The 26,524-nt window shown below is 51.8% G+C and overlaps 1 protein-coding gene across 2 annotated transcripts in view; it reads right to left on the reverse strand.

The window, feature by feature from the left end:
* The window catches only part of TBC1D22A (TBC1 domain family member 22A), a 308,080-nt gene that overhangs the window by 212,937 nt on the left and 68,619 nt on the right, over positions 1 to 26,524 (reverse strand). For both annotated transcript variants that reach the window (XM_080811153.1, XM_080811152.1), the window contains exons 5-6: positions 11,964 to 12,034; positions 1,400 to 1,528 (exon numbers count right to left, since the gene is read on the reverse strand). In XM_080811153.1, the coding sequence (XP_080667279.1) occupies positions 1,400 to 1,528; positions 11,964 to 12,034 (200 nt within the window). The remainder of the gene's footprint in view (positions 1 to 1,399; positions 1,529 to 11,963; positions 12,035 to 26,524) is intronic.

Genomic DNA, 26,524 nt, shown 5'->3' on the forward strand with positions numbered 1-26,524 from the left:
CAAATCAGTTTCTCGTGCCCGGGGAGCCACGCAGGAGAGGCTGAGGCTGAGCCAGAGGGGCAGAGGGGCCCTGAGGCAGAGGGGCGCCGCCCCGGGGGGTGGGGGGGCAACAGAAGTGGGCTCCTGCCTGCCCTCTTCCTGGTCCTCGTGTAAGCACGACGCCCTCTTCCCAAGCTCCACCGTACCCCGTCCACGAGGAAGACGCTACCCCAGAACCCGCACAACTGGAAGCAGCTCTGGGGACCCGTCAGAGGGAAGGCCCGTCTCCAGACATGAAGGATCTACACCAAAATGACAAGGAGACGCGGCGAGCCCACATCTGAGGCAGAAAAATTTGGCAAGGCTCCCTCTCCTAGAAGTAGGACTTCTAAAAGGAAATATTAGGTACTGACACGGCTCAGGAAAGTCAGACGTTGATCTCCGAAACCGGAGGCAGGGCTACCAGTTAAGAACTACCTTCCTGGGGGCGCCTGGGTGGCTCAGTCAGGTAAGCGTCTGCCTTCGGCTCAAGTCATGTTCCCAGGGTCCTGGGACGGAGCCCCGCCCTAGGCTCCCTGCTCAGTGGGGAGCCTGCTTCTCTGTCTCCCTCTGCCCCTTCCCACTATTTATACACACTCTCTTTGTCAAATGAATAAATAAAATCTTTCAAAAAAAAAAAAACTACCTTTTTGTTTAAATGCAGCACAAAAATAAATAAGAGAATGAATGAATGAATGCAGCACAAACCATTCTGAATTCTCACATATTACAAAGAGAATGACAAAGCCCTCAAAGAGCTATTCTAATAGCAAACTCTGAATGTATTGTGAACTGTAAATCAATTTTAAGTACTTTTTCCATTATACACACTGTCTGTCAATGGACTGTTCAAGAAGCCATAATTATACCCATTTTGCATTAAACTAAACAGCAGAAACTATTAAGTGGCCACACGTGTTGCTATGGACTGAACCATGTGCCCCCGAATCCAGCTGACAAGCACAGCTCTCATCCGACTAAGGCCCATCCCTCAGTGCCTCGGGGGGCCCAGAGCCCACGAAGCCCACGGAGACTGCTCTGATCAACCCGAGCTTTCAGGCCGGACAGCAGCTCACGGAGCCAAGAGGGGCCCCCGCTCCCGAGCCAGGTCTCTGGGTCCTGGCGAGGGATGTCAGGCACGTTTTATAACTCCAATTAAAAACACCCTTTTCCCTTTCGTAAAAGGAGCCAGAGATACGCATACCACTATTATGGTTATAGTAATACCACTATTAGAAGCACACTATTACTTATCTCAAGCTTAACCATCAGAAAACACTAACCTGTGACCCGAGTAGATGCTAGAGTGAACACTCCCTCCTACCGATCATCCCCAAGTTAAAATTCTTCATATAACACGAGACATAGGAGAGGAGCCCACCTGCCTGTAGGTGTCCTGGTGAACGTCATCGTTCCGAGAGTCGTAATAGTGCTCAATAAAAGCAAAATATTCTTTCTGTTTTCTCTGGAGAGTGGCTGGTCTTCGGTCCACATTGGCAGGAAGGTAACCCTGGGTGAGAAAAGGGACAAAAACAGAAAGTACGCACGGTTAGTGCCGGATTCGCCATTCTGACGTGGCGCTCTGAAACCGGACACGGGGGAGCAGGCATGAGTTGTGAGAACAGAAACAGATGTCAAGGACATCAGCTAGCTGGCCTCCGCTAGCTTGGATGCGCGCAGCCTGTGCCGGGCCAGCCAAGGCGGACGTGGCCACGGTGCGGGCGCCAGAGCAGAGCCCCCAGGCGGGCTGAGGCTTCCTGCTCCGCTGAAGCAGGACTGACACGAGCCCCTGGCTCCAAATGCCTCCTGTGCCCCACAGGATTCCGAGGTCTGCACAGACTGACACCAAGAGAACACACGTGTGCGTGTGCCTGCTCACACATACACACGGCAGAGGCCTGCGCACACGTGTGTATGTACTACACACACACACACACACACACGTACAGGTTGTCGCCTATGCAAGTGTTCTCCTCTCTGCAAAGACCGCTGGGCGCCCGGCAGCCGCAGTCCCAGTCCAGGAAGTCAAGTCAAATCCGGACAGGCCAGGTGGCTCCGGGGGGACATGAAGGGCCCAGACTCTGGGCCACAAGCCCTGGTATCTTATATGCTTTTTATTTCTTTGTTTCTCCCTCTTAAATCAACATTACTGACATAGCACATATAAAATGTGCCCCTTTTAAGTAAACAGTTCTGTGACCCCGGATGAGCGCACAGAGCTGTGTACCTACTAGCCCAGTGAAGCGAGAGGGCATTTCTGTGACCCCAAACCCTCCCTGTGCCCACAGCCGTCCACCCCCACACTCGCGAGCAGAGAGCCCAGGGAGCACTGAGGCCTGGGCTAGAACGTCACGGACACAGAATCATCTGGGGGCCCACTCTCTGTCTCCACTCAGCCTGTGGTCTGAGTTCACCCGAACGGAAGCGCGAGCCGGCGGCGACCCCCTTGGCTTACAGAGCAGTATTCCGCAGGACGGACGGGCACCCTGGTGGGCCGCTTCCTGGGTGCTGAACGTCTGGGCTGGTGCTAGTTTGGGGCTATTATGAATAAGGCTTGTTATAAATATTCTCGTATGAGGTCTTCATGGCTACGCACTCGGATTTCTCATGGTTCCATAGCTAGGAGTGGACTTTCTGGCTCACGTGCAGGCGCGCCTCACTTCCTAGGAAACTGCCAGACCTTCCGCAGAGCGATCCTATGGTTTCCCATTCCAGCTAACAGTGGATGAGAGTCTCCAGGGCTCCACGCCCTTCCTGACACGGAGTAGTGTCCTTCTCCAAATATCAGCCGTTCTGGGGGTGCGCGACTGGCTCAGTCGGTGGGGCATGGGACTCTCGGTCTCAGGGTTGTGAGTTCGAGCTCCATGTTGGGTACAGTGATTACTTTAAAACATAAAATAAAGGGACACCTGGGTGGCTCAGTTGGTTAAGCAGCTGCCGTCGGCTCAGGTCATGATCCCAGTGTCCTGGGATCAAGTCCCACATCAGGCTCCTTGCTCAGCAGGGAGCCTGCTTCTCCCTCTGCCTGTGCTCGCTCGCTCTCTCTCTCTGACAAATAAAATCTTTTAAAAAATAATAAAATAAAATCTTTAGACAAATACCATATGATTTCAGTCATATGTAGAACTTAGGAAATAAAACAGATGAGCACGAGAAGGAGGGAGACAAAAAGAGGAAAGCAAACCATAAGTGACACTTAACAGGGGCACCTGGGTGGCTCAGTTGCTTAAATATCAGCCTTCAGCTCAGGTCACGATCCTGGGGTCCTGGGATCGAGCCCCACATCGGGCTTCCTGCTCTATGGGAAGCCTGCTTCCTCCTCTCCCACTTGCCCTGCTTGTGGCCCCCCTCTCACTGTGTCCTACTCTGTCCAATAAATACAATCTTTAAAAAAAAAAAAAAAAAACCTTCTAAAAAACAAGATCTCTTTAAAAAAGAACCTTTAAAGAAACAGGATCAGCCGTTCTACCGAGTGGCTCTGACGTCATGTCCCTGCTTGGGAACGACGCGCGCCCCCAAAACGCATGCACGCGCCCACCTGCCCCGCTTCTCTTCTTTGGTGAAGTGTCTGTTCAAATCCTCTGCCCGTTTTCTAAATCAGGTTGTTTGTCCTTCTAGTGCATTTTACGGCTCCATATTCTAGACACAATTTTGGGGCCTAGACACAGGAAATACACATGATGAGGATATTGTCCTAATCTGTGGCCTGTCTTTTTGTCTCAAACAGCAGGAGTTTTAATTTCCATGATGTCCAACTTGTAAAGTTCTTCTTTTCTATTTAGTGCTGCTTCTGTTCTGTGGAAGAAAGATTCTCTCCTTGCTTCTTCCCCAGATGTTTTACAGCTTGACCGGGGCACGTCCTGCTCATCCCCCGAGCATCTCCTCGATGGGGTTTCTTCCGGAAGCTTGGCCGGACACGCGAGGCGGGTTAGTCACCCCGAGAGCTCCAGCAGCACCTAGCAAGAGACCTGCTCCGAGCCAGCCCCTCACTGCACCCGCCATGTGACAGTCACATTTTTATTAAGCGAGTACATGTATGAGCAATAAGGGAACGGATGAAGAAATATATCCTATATGGTACTTTCTGGCTTGATTTTAGAATGCTCCCACATCCGGGGCGCCTGGGGGGCTCAGTTGGCTGAGCCTCTGACTCTTGATTTCGGCTCAGGGCATGATCTCAGGGTCCTGGGATCGAGCCCCGCGTCGGGCTCTGCACTCAGCAGGGAGTCTGCTTGAGTTCTCTCTCCCTCTCCCTCTGCCCCTCCCACTTGTGTCCACATGCTCTCTCTCAAATAAGTAAATAAATCTTTTAATAGTAATACTAATAAAAGCGTAGGCGCAGAGACAAGCTGTGGCAGCCGCCCTGTGACCACTCAGGAGAAGCACGGGCTGCAGGCGCACCGTGAAGGGCTGAGCGGAAGGAGGGCTGAGCTCAGAGCCGTGGCCTTGACGGTGACGTGGGCCTGAAGCCAGCCACAGCTTTTCAGCTGTGCGGATGCCTCTGTTCCCTTTCTTTCCTAGAGGCGCTTCCATAACCATCTATTCTGTTCTCAATTACACTCTTGCACACAATTCTTTTAACACATTTGGGTCACACCATTAAGCTTCTTCTTAATAAACAGATACCAAAACAGAACGTGTGTGTGCACACACTCACCCAAAACATGTGCAGAATTACCATGAACTGACCCCATCTCGAGGCCCCTTGGGAGCCTCCCAATCACCGCCCTTCAGCTCCTCCCTGGAGCTTGAACCCTGGCCGCTAACGCCGTCTGCCTACTTCTGAACGTCATATAAGCGGGATCGTTTTTTCTGTCTGGCTGCTTAAACTCAACATTACATTTGAAGAAGTCGCTCATTTCTGCGACACGTTAGGAGAAGCTCTGCGTGTTCCCACATTCAAAACCCACGCTACCGCTGACAGACATTCGGGTCACTACCCCTCTGTTATAAACACTCGGTTCCCGTCCTTTGTGGCCCATGGTACGCATCTCATTAGATACATACCGAGGAGGAGGACCCCTGGCTGTGCCTCCCTTTCACAGAGCTTCCTGCAGAATTTTCCAGAGTGACTGCACTCCCACGGGAAGCGCACGCAGGCACCCACCGTGCACACCCTTGCCGACACTGGTGCCGTCAGTCTTCATCTTAGCCGTCCCAATAGGCCCGCGAGATCGCGGTTAAAAGGGGGCTTTAATCTGTAATTCCCAGAAGACTGACAGGTGCCATTGCGTGTCCTCGTCTGAGAAATGCGTGTGGAAGTGGAGCCCCGTTCTCCATGAGGTCCTCCCCTCGCCTGTGCTCACCTGTGTGTGTCTGTTGTACTGTCGGCACGTGGGTCCTCTGTGTCTCCTCCTCCCTCCTGGCCTTGCCTTCCTCCCCATTAATGAAGACAAGTTCCTGACCTTAATGGAGCCCCTTTTATTAATCCTTTATGATTAGTTTTACTCATTGCTTTGTAAGAAAATTTCCTGTACCCAACGTTCAGTGCCTGCACAGTTCACCTTCAGACCATGCCCGGACCCCCTGTGGCTGAGCGGTGACCTCCTGTGGGGCCAGCACCCCGCCCGAGCGCCTCCACGATCAGGCCTCTGCAGCCAGCTCCATCCAGAACACGCGGCCGCATCACCCAACACAGGGCACTCTTTCTGTCGGGTACCCAGCCCTGCCCCTGCTGGGGGGCCGGCCACTCCAGGGCCGGCGAGACCTGACAGAGGACACAGCGTCATCACGCCACAGATGCCTTTGGAGACCACTGGTTCGAGAACCACCGGGACCCAGCGCGCCAACCTGACCTTGCCGCTACCTCCAGTGCCCGTCATCTCCCGGAGAAACTCACGTACCCGTCCTGAAGTCGCCACAGCCACAGGCTGCTCGCCAGGCACCGGGCTACACACGGCACGGCCTTCAATCCCGCTCGGGGGCCCACGGGTGTTATTCCACTTAGAGCAAGGACATGGCTCAGGAGTTTCGTCAGCATCACAGGGCCGGAGGGCACAGTGCGGCCAGCCCTCTTCTGGGCACCTGGCTCAATTCACAGAAACTCAGGGAACAAGTCCCCAGCCTATGGAGTCATCTACACACACCCCGATCAGAGCTCCGTGCGAGTCCCAGGGCCCTCGCACCCTCGCAGGCTGGGCTGGGCACCAGGAGGCAGTGGTGCTGAGCGCAGCCGCACACGGAGCTCTGGAAGCAGCCAAGGCTTTTGACTGTGGCCCTGCCCGGAGGCGGACGCCCGCCCCACACTGGCGCCAGCGGCTCTGGCTCCCGAGGTCAGGGTCTCTCTCTGAACTCCAGCTCCCTGGGCCTGGGGCTCAGAGGCAGGCTGCTGGGCACCAGCAGGCGTGGCTGAGCCGCTGCGACAGAACCCTGTGCGCCCCAGGCCGCTGCGGCAGAGTGGCCCCCGACCTTGGCAGCAGGGCTGGCCCCGGCCCTCCTCAGGTCTGTGCGCAAGGGCCCGCGGCGGCCCTTCCCCAACGACGGTGCCTCCCCTACCCCCGCGACAGCGGAGCAGCCGAAGAATGCGTAGCCACGGCGTGCACACATCGTCACAGGAGCTCGGCTCCCAGCACCGCAGCCGCGCGCACAGGCACGGAGCAGGCACAATGCACACCTCTCCCGGGGTGCACCAGCCTGAAGCGCACGTCCCGCTGCACCTGCCCGCCCTCCGCCGAGGCACCACTCTGACCTCGGCAACCTCCCCCAACTCCAGGAGCTTCTCCACTGCTCTGATGCACGGGCTTGGCCTGCCCTGCCTCCGCCCACCAGACCTGGAACTCCAAGGTAGGGCGGGCAGGAGTTCTCGCCCTGCGCTCATGCGGTCTCTGCCCCCCCAGCCCCCCACACCAGAGTCCCGCGGGGCACAGCACGGATACTCAGTGCAGACTTGCCGTGCTGTGCAGCGGGACCACCATACCCCAGGAGCGCCCCAGTCCTGGGGGCCCACAGAGGAAGAGGTCTGAGCTACCGTGCGACAAGTTAAGTATCAACACGCGGTTCTGGGCTGGCTTTGGATCAGTCTGGAGTCGGCCCTGGTGCTGGAGAACACAGCAGTGCAGAGGGAGAAACACAGCAGATGCCCTGAGAAAGGACACACGCCTGCATCGAGCGCAGCATGTCCAGGCTGCCTCGCGGCAAGGCCAGAGCAGTGGCAGGTGAGGAGCGGGGACACGTGTGTAGCAGCCGGTGGGGGGGTCCTGCGTGCCAGGCCCGGGCCGCCTTCCACCCAGAGCCATGGGGCAACGAAGGGTATGAGCCTGGGATGGTGTGGGCGGCCATCCACCCATCACACACGGTGCCACCATAGGCTTCTTAGTGAACAAAGACTCACCCCTCCTCCCTACTCCCAGATTTTAACTTCACTTATTAAGAAGAGAAATTCTAAAAGGCCAGGATGTCATAACGGGAACAGAGGCAATAAAAGCCCCCCCACACACACTCCTGACACTCCCATCCCTAAAGGAAAACACACGTGTGCAAGTTGGGGCCTTCAGATAATTAAGCCAGACTGGAAATTATGCGAATGAAACATATTCAAGTATGCAATGAATTTTAAATGACAGAACTACAGAAAACTTAATTGCCATATTAGCATGCTATAAAAACACTAATCATAAATGTAAAACAATAATACCTGCATACACTTTATCAAAATTGTTCCCGTGACACACGCTTCAAGGGGCTCCCTCCCGCGGGGTCAGGTGTGAACCCCCCTCGACACACCACAAGAAAACAGGGTGACACCAGCACCTCACAGACCACTGTTAACCATTCTGCTCACCAGCATAAATGTTACATTTAATTAGTTTTTGTTCAATGTTTCTGAAATAGTTATTTAAAAATGAGCCAAAAATACGATTTTCTACAGCACTCATTTCTAAGAAGTTACTGCCGTGCTTGCATGGAATTTAGATGTTGAATCGCATTAATGGTGGTTTAACGACACGTCCCAGATTAGAGTACATGTTAGTCCTCCGTAAAGGACAAGAGCCACGTTTCCCATCCCTCTCCATTAAGGAGCATTTCCTACTCATCCATTAAGAACAGTGCCTTCGACAGACCACAGGATCGCGTTAAGGACGAACCGTGGACAGACTGGGGGAAAAGTCATCAGTTCGCCAGGTCCTGCGGCAGAATCCCATCCAAGTGCAGCTCCAGTTGTCTTTTTCAACCGGACAAATGACAGATTTTCCTCGGTCCTGGGTTCAGGGTCCCGGAAGTGAAGGGCTGTGCCGAGCCACCCACCGCACCCGCTCAGCTGAGCCTCCGGGACAGTACGCGTTCGGTCAAGCCAGACACCTCAGCCCAGGCGTACTGCCTTCAGTGGGTCCTGTCTCCTGGCTGGTCAGTGCATTCCCTGCCCTGCCCCACATGGAACCCTCACGTTCTAGAACAGCTGTCTCCAGCCCTGGGCACACGTGAGAGTCCCTGGGGACCCCAGAGATCAGTAGTTCCCCCAGCTCCCCAGACACTGACATGCATCCAGAACGAAAACTCTGCAGTCAAGAGGGCAGCCCAAAGCCCAAAGCCACTTTGCCCTTGCTGCCGTCGCCCCCGCCCCTGCCCAGCCTGGGGCAGGCTGCAATCGGCACAAACCCTGATGCCTCAGTCTACCCCAAGGCTCCAATGTGCTCTGTGGGCCCAGACACCAAGATCTGCAAAAAGTTCCCCAGGAGAGGGGAACGTGAAGCCTCGGATTCCAAGAGGGACTGAGATGTGACCGTAACTTGGGGGACCCTTCTCCACACCCCCATGACCCTGAAATGCATGCTGGGTTTTCTCCCCACTATTTTCCAAGATCCTTTTGTGGCCCAGGAATTGCAAAGGGCCTCGGCCAAGGGCAGATGCATGGCAAACACTCACCACATCAGAAATAAGTGATTAGCATCCTTCGCTGTGCTCCCCAAATCTTCCGTTACAGAAAACATGCTCAAGACGTCTGCTTGGGCATAACCAGGGGAGAAGCAGCAGCTAGAAGGTGGCTCCTGGGTCCGCATTAGGGGACAGGAGATGACGGTCCCCCCCATTCTGACCTCCTCCTCCCAACCCGTTCATGCCCCTGTTTGACTCACACCCCTCAACCTGGTGGGTTCCCTGCCCCTGGATGCCCTGAGCCCATCCTTACCCTCGGGGCATACAGCACCGCGCAGAATGACTGTGCACGGATCTGTCTCCCCAGGCTGTCTGGGGGCACCTGAAGGCTCACCAGTGCTGGCCCAGAGCACGGCGGAGGCATATGAGCACCTGCCCCTGAATGATGAGTGAGCACAGTGCCAAAGAAGCAGCCAGTTTCCTACTCCAGCAGCCTGAGTCCCACCCACCTGCACCTCCTTCCCTGCCCAGGTTTCCCTGTCCCAGCTGCCCAGCCCCTCCTTCCAACAGGCCCCTCCTGGTGCCAGACTGTGGTCACGATACCGACCCACCTGTTCCTGCAACTCTGCACTCAGAGATCCCAGCCTCTGCAGGGGTCCCGTGCGTGGGCACAGCCCAGTGCACAGCAAGCACTGGACAGATGCTCTGAGACAAGCGAAAAGGCCCAGGAAGAGCCCCGGGGCGAGCAGGGCCCTGGGGCCCCAGACTCCTGAGAGAACGGGCTCCTTCCCGTGTGGTGAAACCCTAGTCTGTCCTGGAGAGACAGAGAAAGGCGGGAAGCCCCTCTCCTTCTGCAGGCCACATAAGGAACAGCGACTTGGTCCTCTTCCCTTCTTATCTCGCAGCACCAAACACAGTGCCAGAGACACAGAACGTGCTGGAGAAATGCTGATCAAATGAATGAAGGCACCAGCCAAAAGACCTTCCAAGAGGCTCCCGGCTCTCCCCCTCCAGAAACAGCCTCCTCGCCCCTCACTGAAGCCCTTCACGTCCTGACCTGCTCCCGTCCCTAGCTCCCCCCAGTGCCCCACCCCCGCCCTAATCCAAGCAGTCCGCCTGCCACTCTGGGAGGCCAGCTCACCCCGGCTCCTGCCTGTCCAACCCCAGCTGCATCCCACAGGCTGAGCACCCTCCCCGCTCTCCCCGACCCAAGGACACCAACACATCCTTCGAGAGGCTCCAGAAGCACCCCACCTTCCCCAAGAAGCCTGGCCCGCCATCCGCAGGAGTCTGCACTGCCCTGGAACCGTGACTCCCTGTCTTGGTGACGCCCTCCCTGCCCCCGGGCCACTCTGGAAAGACAGGTTTTTTGCTCATGGACCCCAATACTTCTTTTTAACTGATCCATCAACCCAAGCCTAAAAGAGGTCCAGAACTGACAAGTTCATCTCTGTCCTTCCCGGTCCCCAGCCTCCCACCTTACAGCACCTGCAGACCCCGGGAAGGGGAAGCCCAGCCTCGGCACGTACGCCCCTGCTGTGCGGTCGCCCTTCCTCCCCTCCTGCGCCCCGTGCATCGCCACCCTGTCATCCCAGCCGGTACTGCAGCCCTGACCTGACCCAGCCCCTCTTAACAGGGAGGCCTGGGATCTGATTCCCCTCTGTCTCGGGGCAAGGGGCCCCTGCAGTTAACGGGCTACACGAATACACGTGCCTGAGATGCCCGGACCTCCTTTCCCTTGCATCCCCAACACTCCTGACAGACGCTGCCCTCCTGCACCCACCCTCCCATTCAGACCGACAGACCCCCTTCCACTCCCCTGCCCACTGAGGCCCAGGTCACACGCTTGCCCAGCCGGCCACCGGGCATCGCACACAGGGTAGCTCAAGGACAACGCAGACAGACTGAGAACGGAAGGAAAGGAACGGGACAGAATCATTCATGAAGGCTTCCCACCCAGAGGCAGCACAACCTGAATACACACAAAACTGCACGATAAGCTCTTCAACAAATTATCGTCAAAACTTCCTACAGCTCGGGGCGCCTGGGTGGCTCAGTGGGTTAAGCTTCTGCCTTCGGCTAAGGTCATGGTCTCAGGGTCCTGGGATCGAGCCCCGCATCTGGCTCTCTGCTCAGCGGGGAGCCTGCTTCTCCATCTCTCTCTGCCTGCCTCTCTGCCTACTTGTGATTTCTGTCTGTCAAATAAATAAATAAATAAATAATCTTTAAAAAAAAAAAAACAAACTTCCTACAGCTCTACCAAAAAAGCTTGTAAGCTATCGTAGAGGACATTTGGAAAAGTAGATATGAATGCTTAAAATAACAGACACCGAACAGAAACATAAGCAATTGTAGCAGGTCTAATTTTAATTGCAAGAGACTATTTAATCGATGAATATTCACTGTTGAGAGGCATCTGCATTTAGGATTACGAGATACTAAGCTGCAAATTTATTAAGACCCATTAGCAAGAAACAGTCTTTTAAATACTGGAAGTCAGACCCAATTCAGAGTAAACACTTTGAGTTCCCTACTGATTTAGCTCCAAAAATAATTTAAAAATGGAAAGAGAAGAAAACTGTCTATAAACGACTCCCAAGTTTTCAGCAGGGCCAAGCTCACTTCCGGCACTAACCCGAGTGAAGACCAGGGCCACCCCACCCGCCCACCGGGCCTTCTCCAGCAGTCTCCACAGTCGGGCAGTTTAGAGCCGAGTAAGGAGCCGGAACCCCAGCCTCCACCATGGAGACACAGACACTTAAGCATCAATTTCTCCCCTTACACCCCTACTAAAGTACATTAAAAAACAAAAAAATTGGTCAAACGTATTTCACTGTGATGGATTCCTAAGAATTGAAAAAGTCTTCTAAGATGGATCCTTTCTCTATCACAGGTTTGAAAATATTACAAAGATTTTGAGAATAATAAAATCAGAGAAAAAGAATACAGCTGTCACAAATAATTACTTCTCCTCATTTTCTGCCAGCCTTGTCAAACCAAGCCTGAAATGAAGCAAAGGATGGGAAATGTCACCCGAGCTCAGGCAAAGGCCCGGATCCCTGCTGCAAAGACAGGGCTAGGGTTAGGGCCACACCCGGGCCAGGCCGCGCTGTGGGAGGCCCCCAGACACTTACTGAGAGAAGCTTCCAGGTAATCGGACGAACCGGCTTCGGGATTCCGGACCAGCTCAACTTCCGCAATTCCTCTGCGGACAAGAAAGGGACAAAGAAAACAAGGTTTACAAACAGCGAACTCCTCACGAGGCTTGGACTCGCTCCGTCGGGGTTCCGGGGACAGGAGGGGCCTCGTAAATGAAGCCAGAGCAAAGCTAAGTGAGAAAGATTTCAGGTTCCTTGTACATTTCTCAGTATACCAGAGACGCCAAGCGACCTCCACCCCAGCGGAGCTAAGTGTCCACACCGAAGCCACACAGAGTGCACAGTGGCTAAACGCATGGCAAGTGTCCCCGGAGCCACCATGGGACAGGTGGGGCACCGCACACCTCCTCCTTGGGGCAGCTGAGGGCCAGGGGCATGGCTCCCCTCCACACACCCCCTCCTTCCCTCCCACTACTTCTCTCCTTCTGCCCCCGCCAGTATCTGTCCCCACCGCCAACACCGCCCAGTGCTCCCTGCTCCTGCATCCCGTCTCCCTCTCACCACTCACTGCTTGCGAACACGAGGTGCTTTGCTCGGGGCTGCTTTTGGAAGAGCTTATGTCACGGAGATACGCTTGTCTTCACACTGCACCATGTGGTTCAAGGTAGACTAATACAGTATCCCCACAAGCACCCACGGCGGGGCAGACCTGGCCATGGGCACAGGGGCCCGGAGCCGCCGGTGTGGAGCCGCCCGAGGGCACCAGAGGGCTCAGCCCGGACACAGTGGTGAAGGGACCGGCCCCTGCAGTCCGGCGAACCTTCTGTGCCTCCCCGGTGTCTCAGCCAGGTGCCCCGAACGGCTGGAGAACACGTTTCAATTTGCAGGTATATCAACACTCAGTCAATCCCACAGACACCGAAGTAATTACTTCTTTCCTTGAAGTTAGGAATCCACCATTAGGCACTTGTAACAGGAGCTCATGATTAATGCCAGGAATAAAAGAAACGATTAAAGAGACTTTGGTAATATAATCAACAAAATACAAAGTCCTGACATCTAATCTTTTTCCAATTACTACAGTCTAAGTAAAATAAGTACAGAATAATCGGGGGACGGTACCAGCAATAACTCGCACTTTATAGCGGAATCTCGGAAAACGGCGAATCTTCCCCGCACCCTGAGGATATTATGAAAAGCAGGAACCTAATATCTGAACACCAATAATGTAATGTTTACCGTCATGTTCCCAGGGCCTCTCCTCCTGCACAAGGCTGTTTTCTGATTATGGTTTACAGGAAGAAAGCGGAGAGAAATCTCCATTGTTAGCGTTCTCCGAACCTGTCTCCTCCCAGAAGCAGCTCACAAACACGCGCCCTGAACGTCCGTCCGGGACGGAGCTCGGGGTCTGTGCCAGCCTCAGCGTGAACCGGCTGCCTTCACGGGTGCTGCGTGCTCCTCACGGCAGCCCGAGTCCATCGGGGCCATCCCCGCCGTGTCACTGAGGAGCAGCCTCAAAGAAGCTAGGTGACGCGGCCACAGTGGCCCAGGAACGGAGTGACCGTCACATCCCAGAATCTTTCCACTCTACTCACTCCCATTATTAAAAGGGCTTCCCGTGACACAGGCAAATCTCACTCATAAATACGGACAGAAGGTCCAACACGAAATCCACGCAGATGGAAGCACAACCCGATGGTCAGAGACGGGTCCACACGATTTACTTCGGGAATGAAAGAACGGTGCCCGTCAGGACACCCCCTAGTTTGATCTAGGTGCTCAGCCGGGTTGATGGGAAAGTCACAGGGCCGTTCTGCTGGATGTGCGGCGTAGACTCTCCCCGGGCCTGTCTGCCCCTCCCCCTTCCTAGCAGAACCCCGGTCGCACGAAGTGACAGGCCACCCCGCCACCCCTCTCTGCAGCCCGGTACTGAGGGGGGTCAGCCCAGGGGAAGCGAACGCGCCCCCGAAGCTGGAACGGATGGCCTGTCGCAGAGCTGAGCCCCGCCCTCGCCCACGAGGGACCCCGCGATGAGCCTGGGACCCAACCTGAGCCGCGGAGAAGACAGCAGGGGAGCTGGGGGCCGGCGAGCAGAAAGCCCCCCTCGTTCTTCAGAAATCTTCTGGGGGCGACAGTCTCTTTCTTCCTCGGCAGGTTGTGAGGGTCGGACGTGAGGCTGGGGCTGCTGCGCCCCCCGGCCCCCAACCAGCCGCAGGAGGAAGCCCGCGCAGGGAGGCGGCGATGGGGGCTGAGTTCGGCAGGACGGGCAGACACCAGGACGTGCCGAAATCTGCAGCTCTCCCCCGCCAGCAACAAAGCAAGCAAACAGTTACAGACCTGAGCTTGACAGAAAAACGGACACTCCCAGAGAAAGCAAACTGAAGCTTTTACTCGGGGACGTGGAGACACACAGGAAACCCCAAGCGCCAAGCCCCCCGGCACTACGGAGAACTTTGGGGGCAGCGGTCGGCGCGGCGGCCCGAGGGCATCGGGCGCGCAGAGAACCGCGAGCCGGTGCAGGACGGCGTCCGGACAGAAGCTGGGAAAGGCTGGGAAAGGCAACGGTGGGAAGGAAATTCCACCCGGCTGGGGAGCCTTCCCTGAGCAAACGACCACGGAGAAAAGACCTACAGGTGAGGAGAAATTACTGCGGGAACAGGGACCGGAAGGGGACATTCCCAAGCCCACGGGACACCTGACATGAAGCCCTGGCCACCGGGTGAAGAAGGGATCAGAGGGGCCCATGGTCACAAGCGGACACTTGATGGGCCGCTTCTGAGGCCCGGGGCAGAGGGGACAGCGGCTCGGAGGGCGGCCGCGCATGGTGGAGCCGCGACCAAACCCGCCCCCTGGACCGGGCTGGACACCACGAGGCCGTCCGCCGCCACGCAGAAGCTCTCAGCGTCCGGCACGAAGCCGTGAGACGCCGCTGGGCTGTACCGTGTGTGTCCTGCAGCCTGGCGAGGGGACACGAAGCGCCTCTGGGAGAGCAAAGGCCTAGAGCAGCCGGTCACACTGGGGGAGGGGCTCGGGGCAGGACGCACCCCCGCAAAGCAAGCGGGCGAGGGGCACAGCGCTTGAGAGCCCGGCCCCGGGGGGCAAGGCCAGGCCGGGAGCTCGAGGCGCAGACGAACGGCCCACATCCACCTGCACCGACGCAGGAGTCCCGCCGCCTCTCAAATCCAGGGCCCGTTCAAGCAGGATGCCATCAGTCTCCGGAAAAGGAAATCAGACCCTAAGTCTTCCCACGAAAACTATTTCCGAACGAGTAAAGATCCAAAGACCTAAACGAAGCGCATGTGTGGGTCCGCGTGTGCACACGTGGACGCGCGTGTGTGTGAAGGAGGGATAAAAAATACCACAAGAAAACACAGAGGAGTATTTTGCTATTTTCCGATGGGAGAAGGGCCTCCCGGCAAGTCACGTATCTGAGAACTACAGATAAGGTTAACAAACTATATGAAAGTTTGAAATGACTATGGTGAAAGCCACCATAATGTTTAAAAAAAAATGACAGACTTGGGGCACCTGGGGGGCTCAGTCAGTTAAGCGTCTGTCTTCAGCTCAGGTCATGATCTCAGGGTCCTGGGACTGGGCCCTACGTCGGGCTCCTGCTCAGCGGGGAGTCTGCTTCCCTCTCTCCCTCCCTTTCTGCCTCTCCCCACCTTGAAATAAATAAATTTCTCTCAAATAAATAATACATCTTTTTAAATAAGACAGACTTGAAAAATACATGCAATGTACAATACAAAAAAGTGAATACCACTAATATAGAAAGAACAAAGAAAAAAGAATGAGCCATCTATACAAAATGGAGAATTCACAAAAGAGGAACTAGACATGGCTAATACATGTAGCCATTTCTAAGAAACGCTTATCTTCATAGGCACGTACTCTCAATGGTGATTAAAGAACTACATCATTAGCACAAAAAAACCTGTCATAAATTACATTCCGTTTCAAATGAGCAATACCCAGTACTGACGAGCCTTTGGGTGAACAGCTCCTCTCTCAGTCTGGTCAGAATGCATATGAAGACAACTTTTTCTCCCTCGAATTGTTTCTTCTTTTTTTTTTTAAGTGGGCTCCACACCAGCAGGGAGCCCAACACAGCGCTCAACTCCTGACCCTGAGGTCAGGACCTAAGCCGAAACCAGAAGTCAGACGGCTAACCGACTAAGCCGCCCAGGTGTCCGGTTGGTTAATGTGGAAAGGCGTCTAACGTCCGAGAGGCAGCTTCCCTTGAAGAAATCCCTTCCCCAGGGACATCTGCAAGGGATGACTCACAGGGTGTTCATCTGAGCCTTGTCTTAGGAAAAACGAGAATCCGTCGGAGTGTCCGTTAACAGGGGATGATTAAAACACCGTTACATCCGCACGCTGGGCTGTAACACCACCACGGAGAAGAACAGGTGCCCTCCTGGGTAAATAAATCAGTCTGTGAAGATGAACAAGAGCGTAGGTGCAGATGCGCTGAGTATTTTTTTAAGCTTTTATTTACAAGAGAGAAGGAAGAGCGTACAGGGGAGCAGGACAGAGGGAGAGGGACAAGCAGACTCTGTGCTGAGCACGGAGCCCGACTCGGGGCTCAGTCTCAGGACCCTGAGGTCATGACCTGAGCGGAAATCAAGAGTCGGACGCTCAGCCCACTGAGGCCCCCGGGGGCCCCGCACCGAGTCCTTCTGTACGTGCACGCCGGAGCCTGGAAGCACAGCCAGCCTTGGGGGAGGGATGCAGAGAACGGCTCAAGGGCGGCGGAAGAAGTACTTTCCGTTGCACGCCCTCCCGTGTTCCCACAGAGCTAGAGTTCCCGTGACGTCTCCAACTTGACCTCCAACTCTTCAAAATCCACCCACTTGCCAGGCCCAGCTCAGCCCCTGCCGGATCTATGAAGCCTTCCTGACAACTCGGGCCTCACCCAGTCCCCTCTTCCGCGAGTGCCGGGAACACCTGGGGCCAGCCCACCTCACCCCCGTTCAGTGCCGTGTCTGAGCACCGATCTCACGTCCGGAAGGGGCTTAGGAGTTCCTGCAGGTCAGATGCCATGATTCTGCTCCTTTTGTGTCCTGAGGCAGAGCCCTGCCGTAACCTGGCAGTAAGTGCTGGAAAGAAGAACGTCCGGTTCTTCCCTCTACCCCTGCAGATGTGGTTTTCTTTGGGGGGGCCTCATATTTTTTAACTGACATATAATTTATAGGCAATAAAAGAATTTAGCCCCCCAAAAAAGATACAGAACATTTCTATTACCCTTTTCTGTAACTCTTTGCTCCCACTCCAAGTTAATTCCTTCCTGATAGCGATCACCATAGATTATCCTTGCCTGATCTTAAAATTCATTCGAGTAGTACTTACAGAATGTACCTGCTGCTATCCTGCTTCTTTTGCTCAAAAAATGTCAGAGTCGTAATACTGCAAGTACCAGTGACTCATTCCTTACAAGCACAAATACGACTCTACGCCAGGCACGCATCACGCCGGCGTGCGTACTCACAGACAGCTGGGTCATTCACGAGCGCTCATTCCTATGCTGAAGCAGCCACGACCGCTCTTGCGGTCCTGTGTTGTGCGGGTCTGTGTTTCCATGTCTACGAGGCAAACGTGAAGGAGCAGAACTGCTGGTCATAGGACAGAGACAGATCTACCTTTATAAAACACTGCCACATGGGCCTACAAAATGCTTGTACCATTTTGCACTTCCCACCCGTAACTTGTAAAAGCTTCAACTGCTCCACATCCTGGTCAAAATGCAGAGCTGTCCGTCCTTCATGTTAGCCATTCTAATAAGGCATCTCATTATCATTTTAATTACCAATTCTGAGATGACTAATAATGTTGGCGTTAAACAGATTTTCGTGTGCTTTCTGGCCATTCCTATCGCTTCTATGATGCTTATCTTGAAATCTTTTACCCGTCTTTTTATTAAGTTGTTCATCATCTTATCTGTTACTAATGATACATTTTTCTTCTGATTCTAGATCATATTTCCCTGTTTCATTGCATGCCTGGGGTTTTTTTATTATTATTGAATGCCAGATGTGCCAGTTATCGATTTATTGTCTCTGCGATCATGGAACTGGGACTTGTAAATACTTCTCCTTGGCTGCCTGGCATGATATCAGCCTTTTCAGTACAGAGTGAAGGAGGGACACTAGAGCAGAAGGGTCTTCTCCCTCAAGCCCTCATACACCTCGTTCACCAGGCTCCGGCCCACAGTTCCTGCAGCGAGTGCTGGGTCTTCTGCACTCGCCTGCCCTGGAGGCTGCTTTCTCTGGCATTAGCCGCCCGCAGAGCGCTGAGGTCCTGGGCACACAGGGTTTCTCCCACATTCAGCTGGTAGAGAGAGCGACTCCCTGTTCCCAGTTCCTGCAGCAAGCGATGGCCAGCAATACCCAGCAGCCACGCCTCTGTGAGCTCTGGGGACGCTCTCCCCTGCCTCACGGACTGTCACCTCACTCACGAACCGGCCAGCACTCCACCAAGGACTTGATGGGCCCCCTCCGCAGGTATGTGGGCTCTGTCTCTGGAAGGAACACTCTGCTCTCCAGCATGGGCTCTGTACAGTCTGTCTCAGTTTCTGTTCCCTTCCTGGGCTACAGCCTGGAAACTGCTTCCAAGCACAAATGCAGTAAATGTAAAATCCACCTTGTGTATTACCTTCTCCCAGGGATCACAGCTCTGCACTGTCTGTAACACGATGCCCGACAACAGCTGTTTCACATACATGATCCGAATTTCTACTTATTCACGACAGAAGAGCAATTCCTTTGGCAACTGATCATTCATGGCTGAAGCAAAAGTCAACTAACATATTTTTAAAGAATTTTTTGTCTATATTCATCCAGGATATTGGTCTCTAGCTTCTTTTCCTCACAATGTCTTTGTAAGGTTTTCCTATTAGGGTTATACAGCCTTAATAAAATGAGTTGAGAAGGGTTTTCTCTTCCTCTTTTTTCTGAGACAGCTTTTGGAGAATTGGTGTTATTTCTTCTTTAAATATTTGATAGAATTTATTAGGAAAACCATCTAACCCTGATATTCTCCTCATGTGAAAGCCTTTTTTTTTTTTTAAGATTTATTTATTTATTTGAAAGAGTGAGGATGAGCAGGGGGAGGGGCAGAGGGAGAGGGAGAGAAATCCTCAAGCGGACTCTTCACTGAGTAGAGCCCGATGTCGGGATTGATCTCAGGACCCTGAGATCATGACCTGAGCCAAAATCAAGATTCAGATGCCTAATTGACTGAGGCACCTAGGCACCCCTGAAGGTTTTTTTGTTACAAATTTTTTTAGGGAGCACCTAGGTTAAGCCTCGGACTTGTGAGTCTGGCTCAGGTCATGATCTCAGGGTTCTGAGACCGAGCCCCACATCTGGATCTGCACTCAGTGGGGAGTCTGCTTGAGATTCCCTTCCTCTGCCCTCCCCTACTCTCATGCACACGCAAGCTCGCTCGCTCGCTCTCTCCCTCTCTCCAAAAATACATAAGTAAATCTTTTTTAAAAATTTAATTAATGTAGGCATATTAAGGCTTTCCTTTTCTTCTGGCATCAGTTTTATTAGGTCATGTGTTTCAAGGAATATGTCCACTTTGTGTCAGTTCTTGAATTTACTGGGATAAAGTTGCAAATAATGTGCCCTTACTATCTTCTTAATATCTGTAGGGTCTGTACTGATGTTTCCTCTTTCACTTCTGATATTGCAATTTGTGTCTTCTCTTCTTTCCACTGACCAAATCTAACTAGAAGTTTTATTGATCTTTGTAAAAAATGAACTTCAGATTTTCTTGATTCTTCCTCCTGTTTGTCCATTTTCCAATTTACTGATTTCCACCCTTGTTTTATTTCCCTTCTTTTACTTGGTTTCACTTAATTTCCTCCTCTTTTCCTAGCATCTTAAAGTGGAAGCTTTGATCATTGATTTGAAGCCTTTACTCCTTTCTAAGATAGGCATTTAAACACATAAACTTCTCTCCAAGCACTGTTTCACCAGTAGCACACAGGTTTTCATAAGGTATTGTCACTATCACTCAATTCAACATAGATTCTTGTGATTTCTTTGATCCATGAGTTACTCCAAAGTACACTGACAAATTTCCAAATATTTGCTGATTTCCTGCGTATCTTATTGCTACAGTGATTTCTAAATTAAAACATCTGGTCAGATGAACATGGTGTTGTTTCAGTCCATCGATATTTATTATGACTAGTTTGGGCAGGGCAGGTATACGGTCTGTCCAGTGAATGTGCCACATGTCCTTGAAAAGAACGTGCTTTCTTCGGCTGGTCTATGTCCACACGCGGTGGATAAATCAGCGGATCCAGTTGGCTGACAGCAGTATTTTTCACATCTTTACTGATTCATATCTTCCACATCTTTGCTGATGCTTTAATTTACCTATTCTATCAATTACCCAGGGAGAGGTGCTAAAATTTCTGCCTGTGATAGTGAATGTGTCTCTTCCTCTCTTCATTTCTGTCCATTTTTGTTTCATGTGTCATGAAGCTGTATTACTAAGTACACATACCTTTAGGAAAGATATATCTGCTCAATGAACTGGACCTTTCACCATTATGAAATATCCTTCTTTGTCTCTTTCTGAATGTTTTTTTCTTATATTACTATAAACAAATTAGTTTTCTTATGACTAGTACTTGCATGGCATATCTCTTTCCACCCTTTTAGGTCAACTGCCCGAGTGTTCCTGTTTAAAGCTTGTGTTTGCCTTTCCTTTTAGCTTCCTATCCCTGTATTTCTTGGAATCATGTTGTAAAATCATGAAATGCAAGAAAAACTTTAATAAGCAGAAAGCGAATGAGAAATAAAGATCATGTCTTCCTTCCACAACAGAGAACTTGTTTTCTGAAAATTAAAATTTTGCAAAGTTTCGATGAAAACACCAATATCAGAACGCTATCTTCATCTCTTCTGTAAGGCTCTACTTCTCCATAAAATTTCCACTTGGAAAACTGCCACAGCAGGCCCTCCCCCCACACCGAGGACAGAATGAAGCAGAGAGGTAGCAGACAAGCACAGACGAACACACACAGGTTGTGGACTCCATGGACCTGGGTTTAGGGGCCAGCAAGAACCTGTGTGGCCTCAGACAGTCCCCTTAACCTCCCGAACTCGAATTTCTTCCTCTGAACGTAGAACAAATTAAAAATACCAGCCTCACTTAAGTCACGGAATTTTCCCCAGGAACAGAGACAATACATGGGAGAGTATTTGTAAGCAGTGACACACTCCACAAACCCAAGAAGATGCTTCTGCTATGCTTACTGATGTCATTATTCAGCACACTACGTGAACCCAAACCATGAAGCAATTGGGACTCATTCGTCCTAACTGGATGTAAAATATCACATTTGAGACTGAACCAGAAATCTGTCACAAAATGGTGCATGCAAAGAACTCATAATTATAAGCACCTTTTTCAGAAAAGCCAGGAATAACAGAAAAATCAACCCATAATTTAAGCTATTTTTTCCTAACACAAAGTTCTTTCTAACTGGTTTTAATCCTGATTTTTAAAAATCTTTTCTAGCAATAAAATCAGGGGGAAACACAAAATAAAAGTAAGAAATGCATGTACATTGCAATCACTTAAGCTTAAATGGGAATCTAATCTCGAAGCTGAGCACTCACCAGCAAAAGGGTCTGCAAAGCAAGCACATTTCTTGTTCCTAAAAGCCACCATCCAGGAGAGTCTCATAAATCAGCCCACTTGACCAATGCTTATCGAGCACCCACTCTGTGTAAGATGCCTCTGGGAAGAAGGCCACTTAAACACTGGCCCTCCTCGGAGTCCGTCACACACATTTATTTACCCAGTGAACATCGACCGATGCTTAGCACCAACCGGGAGCCAAGCTAGCACAATCAGACGCAGTTCCTACCCTCAAGCAGCTCAAGGGCAAGTAGAGAGGAAGGAATCAACAATGCCCGCGCGAAGGGGTGCCACATGATGAAGCTGACATGGGATACCAAAGGAGAGACGGCCTCTCCTGCAAAGAAGGGCGGCATCGGGAAAGACCCCCAGGGAGCTGCTGCTTGAGAGGCACCTGGAAGCCGAGTTAAAACCTAGATTTCCCTCTGCCCGCACCTTAGACCTCCCCAACACGACGGTAAAGGAGTAAGGTCACGAACGAGGACAAGGGCACGAAAGAGGAGACAGAGCAGACAAGCAGCAGCAACAAGCCTTGGAAAGACTGAAGACTCAGAACGAGGGAAAGCAGGCGAGGGTGGGAGCTTACCAGAATGGGAAAAGCTAAGCCCACCCCTGGCAGAGGGGAGGCCAAGCAGAATCGGGGGGGCGGAGCGCTAACCACGGCCCAGAACCCCCAGAAAGAGCTGGGGGGCCTGCTTCCCAGGCACAGGAGGCAGTCAGAGCCCCCACCCAGGCAGGAATCATGGCCTCGCCCCCCAGATTAACGACTTTGGGCTAAAAGAGAGAGTTTACCACAGGTCCTCCCGGCTCAGTCGTGAACGTGAGTCACAGTGAGTGCCAATGTCCGAGAAACAGTGAGGGAAGGAGAAGCCGCTGACCCCTACACCGCCGGGGTGGACAGGCAGTAACAACACACGGCTCGATCCGCAGAATCGGCGTATTGGGAAAGAACCCTTCTGGGGCTTTCTTCTATCAAGAGGTAAAGTGTACCTGCAATCCTGAGACTTCTGAAGAAGATCGGTGGGGCCCTCTGGGGTCTCTGGCCGTTTCCTTCGCTCACAGACCTAAGAACCCGCACGCCACAAGCAAGAAAACACACGGCCACACTGGCCAGCTGCGTTCTAGACTCTGGCTGTGCCGCCTGCTGCAAAACCCCCAAAAGATAAATTCTTTAAAAGGACTGAAAAACTAGAACAGAGATGCTCTTTATTCTAGAAACCGCACTATGTTTAACAGTTAAGTCCATTTAAATGAGAAAAAACACATTTCTAAGAAGCCTATCATTTGCTTTCAAGTACCCCTGCACAAAGAGAGCAGCCTGGGCTAGCATGGCCCCCCCACAAGGAGCCACAGACTCCCCTCCCCCTTCCCTATCAGAATCACGCTCCGTACCCCCATTTACTGCCACACAAAACACTCCTACGATTATAACAGGCAAATATGCCTCTCCTGTTCACAGGCGCTCCAGCACATTCCCTAGGCAGAACGGGATTCCTCCCTCACGTGATTCCAAAACAAATTTCCAGGAACCATTTTATTCACCAGAAGACACTGGCCAAGTCAGAACCAGAAAGGAACACGGTACAGTACTGTGTGTCTTTACATCAAAACGGATTCTGGTAATCTCACTGATTTTCTTGTCATCTGTTTCCAGTTTCCTTGGTCTTGTTGGTCTTGACACAGCTGTGTGTATCACAAGTAGAATTATTTCCTTCGTTTCTTTTACTTTCTCTTGTCTCCATAATTTACCTCAGTGAACACACCCAATTTCTTCGCAGTGGGGAAAACAAATCCTAACAAGGCAGAAGTCACTCTGTCAGCAGTGCCGGGAAAAGAGCTCCCCCTCCTCTCTGGTGCGTGTCCTGCTTCCGCTTGACCCTCCCATCTGCAAAGTTCAAGACCACCTGCCCAGCCACACGGGCCCTCGAAGGCAGACCCAGCCCGCAGCTCGGCACGTCCTCACTATCCGCTGTTCTCCTGCAAGAGAAACTTCTCTTCCTGCAGATCAGCAGCGGAAGCATCTGGGATGGCTCGAGGCTTTCCTACAAGGACGCCAACAATATGCTTGCCCGTGACTGCTTCATCGCAAGTGCGTACCACGGGACTCGGGCCCCGCGAGGCTAAACCAGGGATGCACACGGCTGCGGCAGAGCTGGGGTGCGGTGGGGGGCGGCTGCCGCAGGAAGAGCCTGCAAGCCTACAGCCAGCTTCCGCGCAGCCCCCTACCTCCAGCCTGATCCCCCGGGCGACCGGCAAGAAGGAACGGATATTCAATGTTAAGAGTCTTGGAGATCAGTAAAAAGATATAACCCAATTAAAAACAGGCCAAAATATTTAATAGATTATTTCTTCCAAGAGTATACACTAACAGCCAACAAGCAGGAAGAGATGCTCACATGTGACAAAATACAGCATCCTTTCTTGACAAAAGTGCTCAACAAAGGTGTAAAGGGAGGGGTAGAGGGAACATACCCCGTCGTCGTAAAGGCCATATAAGAAAGACCCGCAGCTAATTTCGTCCTCAACGGGGAAAACCTGAGAGCCTCCCCCTCTGGTCAGGAGCACAAGGATGTCCACTCTCACCACGATTATTCAACACAGGACTGGCCTCAGCAGTCGGACAACAGAAAGAAATAAAAGGCATCCGAATTGACAGGGAACAAGTCAAACTTTCACTATTCGCAGATGACATAATACTCTGTATTATGTAGAAAACCCAGACGACTCCACCAAAAAATAATCAGAGCTGATACACGAATTCAGCAAAGGTGCAGGATATAAAATCAATGTGCAGGAATCTGTTGCATTTCTACGTGCCAACAATGCGACAGCAGAAAGAGAAATTGAGGAGTCAATCCCATTTACAATTGCACTGAAAACCACAAGACAACTAGAAGTAAACCTAACCAGAGAGCTAGGAGATCTGTCCTCTGAAAACGCCAGGACACTTACAAAAGAAACTGAAAAGGACAAAAAGAAATGGAAAAACAGTCCATGGTTCATGGACTGGGAGAACAAACATTGTTAAAATATCTAGACTACCCAAAGCAATCTACACATGTAATCCAGCCCCTATCAACATAGCACCAGCGGGTTTCACAGAGCTGGAACAGAAACAATCCCCAAATCTGTATGGAGCCACCAAAGACCCCAAATAGCCAAAGCAATCCTGAAGGAGAGAAGCAAAGCCAGAGGCGTCACAATTCTGGACTTCAAGCTCTGTTACAAAGCTGTTGTCATCAAGACAGTAGGGAGCTGGCACAAAAAGAGACACATAGATCAACTGAACAGAATAGGGAACCCAGAAATGGACCCATTAGATGTCAAGTCATCTTCGACAAAGCAGGAAGAATATCCAATGGGAAAAAAGGCAGTCTCTTCAAGAAATGGTGTAGGGAAAAGTGGACGGCCACATGCAGAATGAAACTGGACCACTCTCTTACACCAGACACAAAAATAAATTCAAAATGGATGAAAGACCTAAATGTGAGACAAGAAACCATCAAAATCCTAGAGGAGACACAGGCAGCAACCTCTCTGACCTCGGCCATAACAACTTCTTACTCGACACATAGCCAGAAGTAAGAGAAACAAGCAAAAATGAACTATGAGGACGTCACCCAGGTAAAAGCTTCTGCACGTGGCAAAGGAAGCAGTCAATAAACTGAAAGGCAGCCCACGGAATGGGAGAACGTATCGGCAGGCGACGTATCTGAGAAAAGGCTAGTGACCAAAATCTGTAAAGAACTTATCGAACTCAACACCCCAAAAACAAATAATCCAGTTTGGAAACGGGCAGAAGACACAAAGACATTTTTCCGATGGAGACATCCACATGGCTAATAGACACATGAAAAGTTGTGTGACATCACTAGCCATCAGGGACATGCAAATCAAAACCACAATGAGATGTCACCCCACACCTGTCAGAACGGCTAAAAGCAACAACACAAGAAACAACAGATGTTGGCGAGGATGCGGAGAAAGTTTAACAGTTAAGTCCAGTTAAGTGCATTTCTCAGTGCACTGTTGGTGGGAATGCAAACTGTGCAGCCGCTGTGGAGAACGGGATGGAGGTCCCTCGGACAGTTAAAGGAGAGCTGCCCTACAACCCAGCAATCGCACTACTCGGTATTTATCCAAAGGATATAAAAATACTGATTCAAGAGGCGCCTACACACTGATGTTTACAGCAGCGTGACCAACAACAGTCAAACCACGTACAGCCAATGTCCACTGACAGACGAATGGAAAAAGAAGATGCAGTGTGTACACACACACACACACACACACACAGGAGTATTACTCAGCCATCAAAGGGACTGAAATTTTGCCATTTACAACGACATGGAGGGAGCCAGAATGCACTATGCTGACTGATATGTCTGTCAGAGAAAGACAATTATCATCCGACTTCACTCATATGTGGAATTTAAGAAAGAACACAGATGAACACAGAGGAAGGAAAAAATAAAAAAGAGGGAAGCCAGCCATCAGAGACCCTTAACGGAAGAAAACGAACTGCAGGTTGAGGGGGATGGGGGTGGGCTAGAAGGGGGACGGGCATCAAGGAAGGCACTTGTGTAAGTGATGAGTCACTGAATTCTACACCTGAAACCAATACTACACTGTATATTAACTAACTAGAATTTTTTTTTTTAATTTGGAAAAAAGAAAGAAAAGAAAAGGTGCTCACCATCGTCAGCCATCCGGGAAATCAAAACCATGGTACGATGCTACACCGCGGCCACTAGGGCGGCTGTAATGAACGATGCGGGAAAACTGGAACTCCTCCAAGGCAAACAGAGTCACCAGAGGACCCAGCAGTCCCACCCCAGGTGCGCCCCCAAGAGGAACGAGAACACGTCCACACGGAACCACGTACAGGAACATTCATGGCAGCAACGCTTCTAACAGCCAAAACGTGAAAATAC

Source organism: Martes martes (genome assembly GCF_963455335.1).
Source record: "Martes martes genome assembly, chromosome: 8".
Lineage (NCBI taxonomy): Eukaryota > Metazoa > Chordata > Mammalia > Carnivora > Mustelidae > Martes > Martes martes.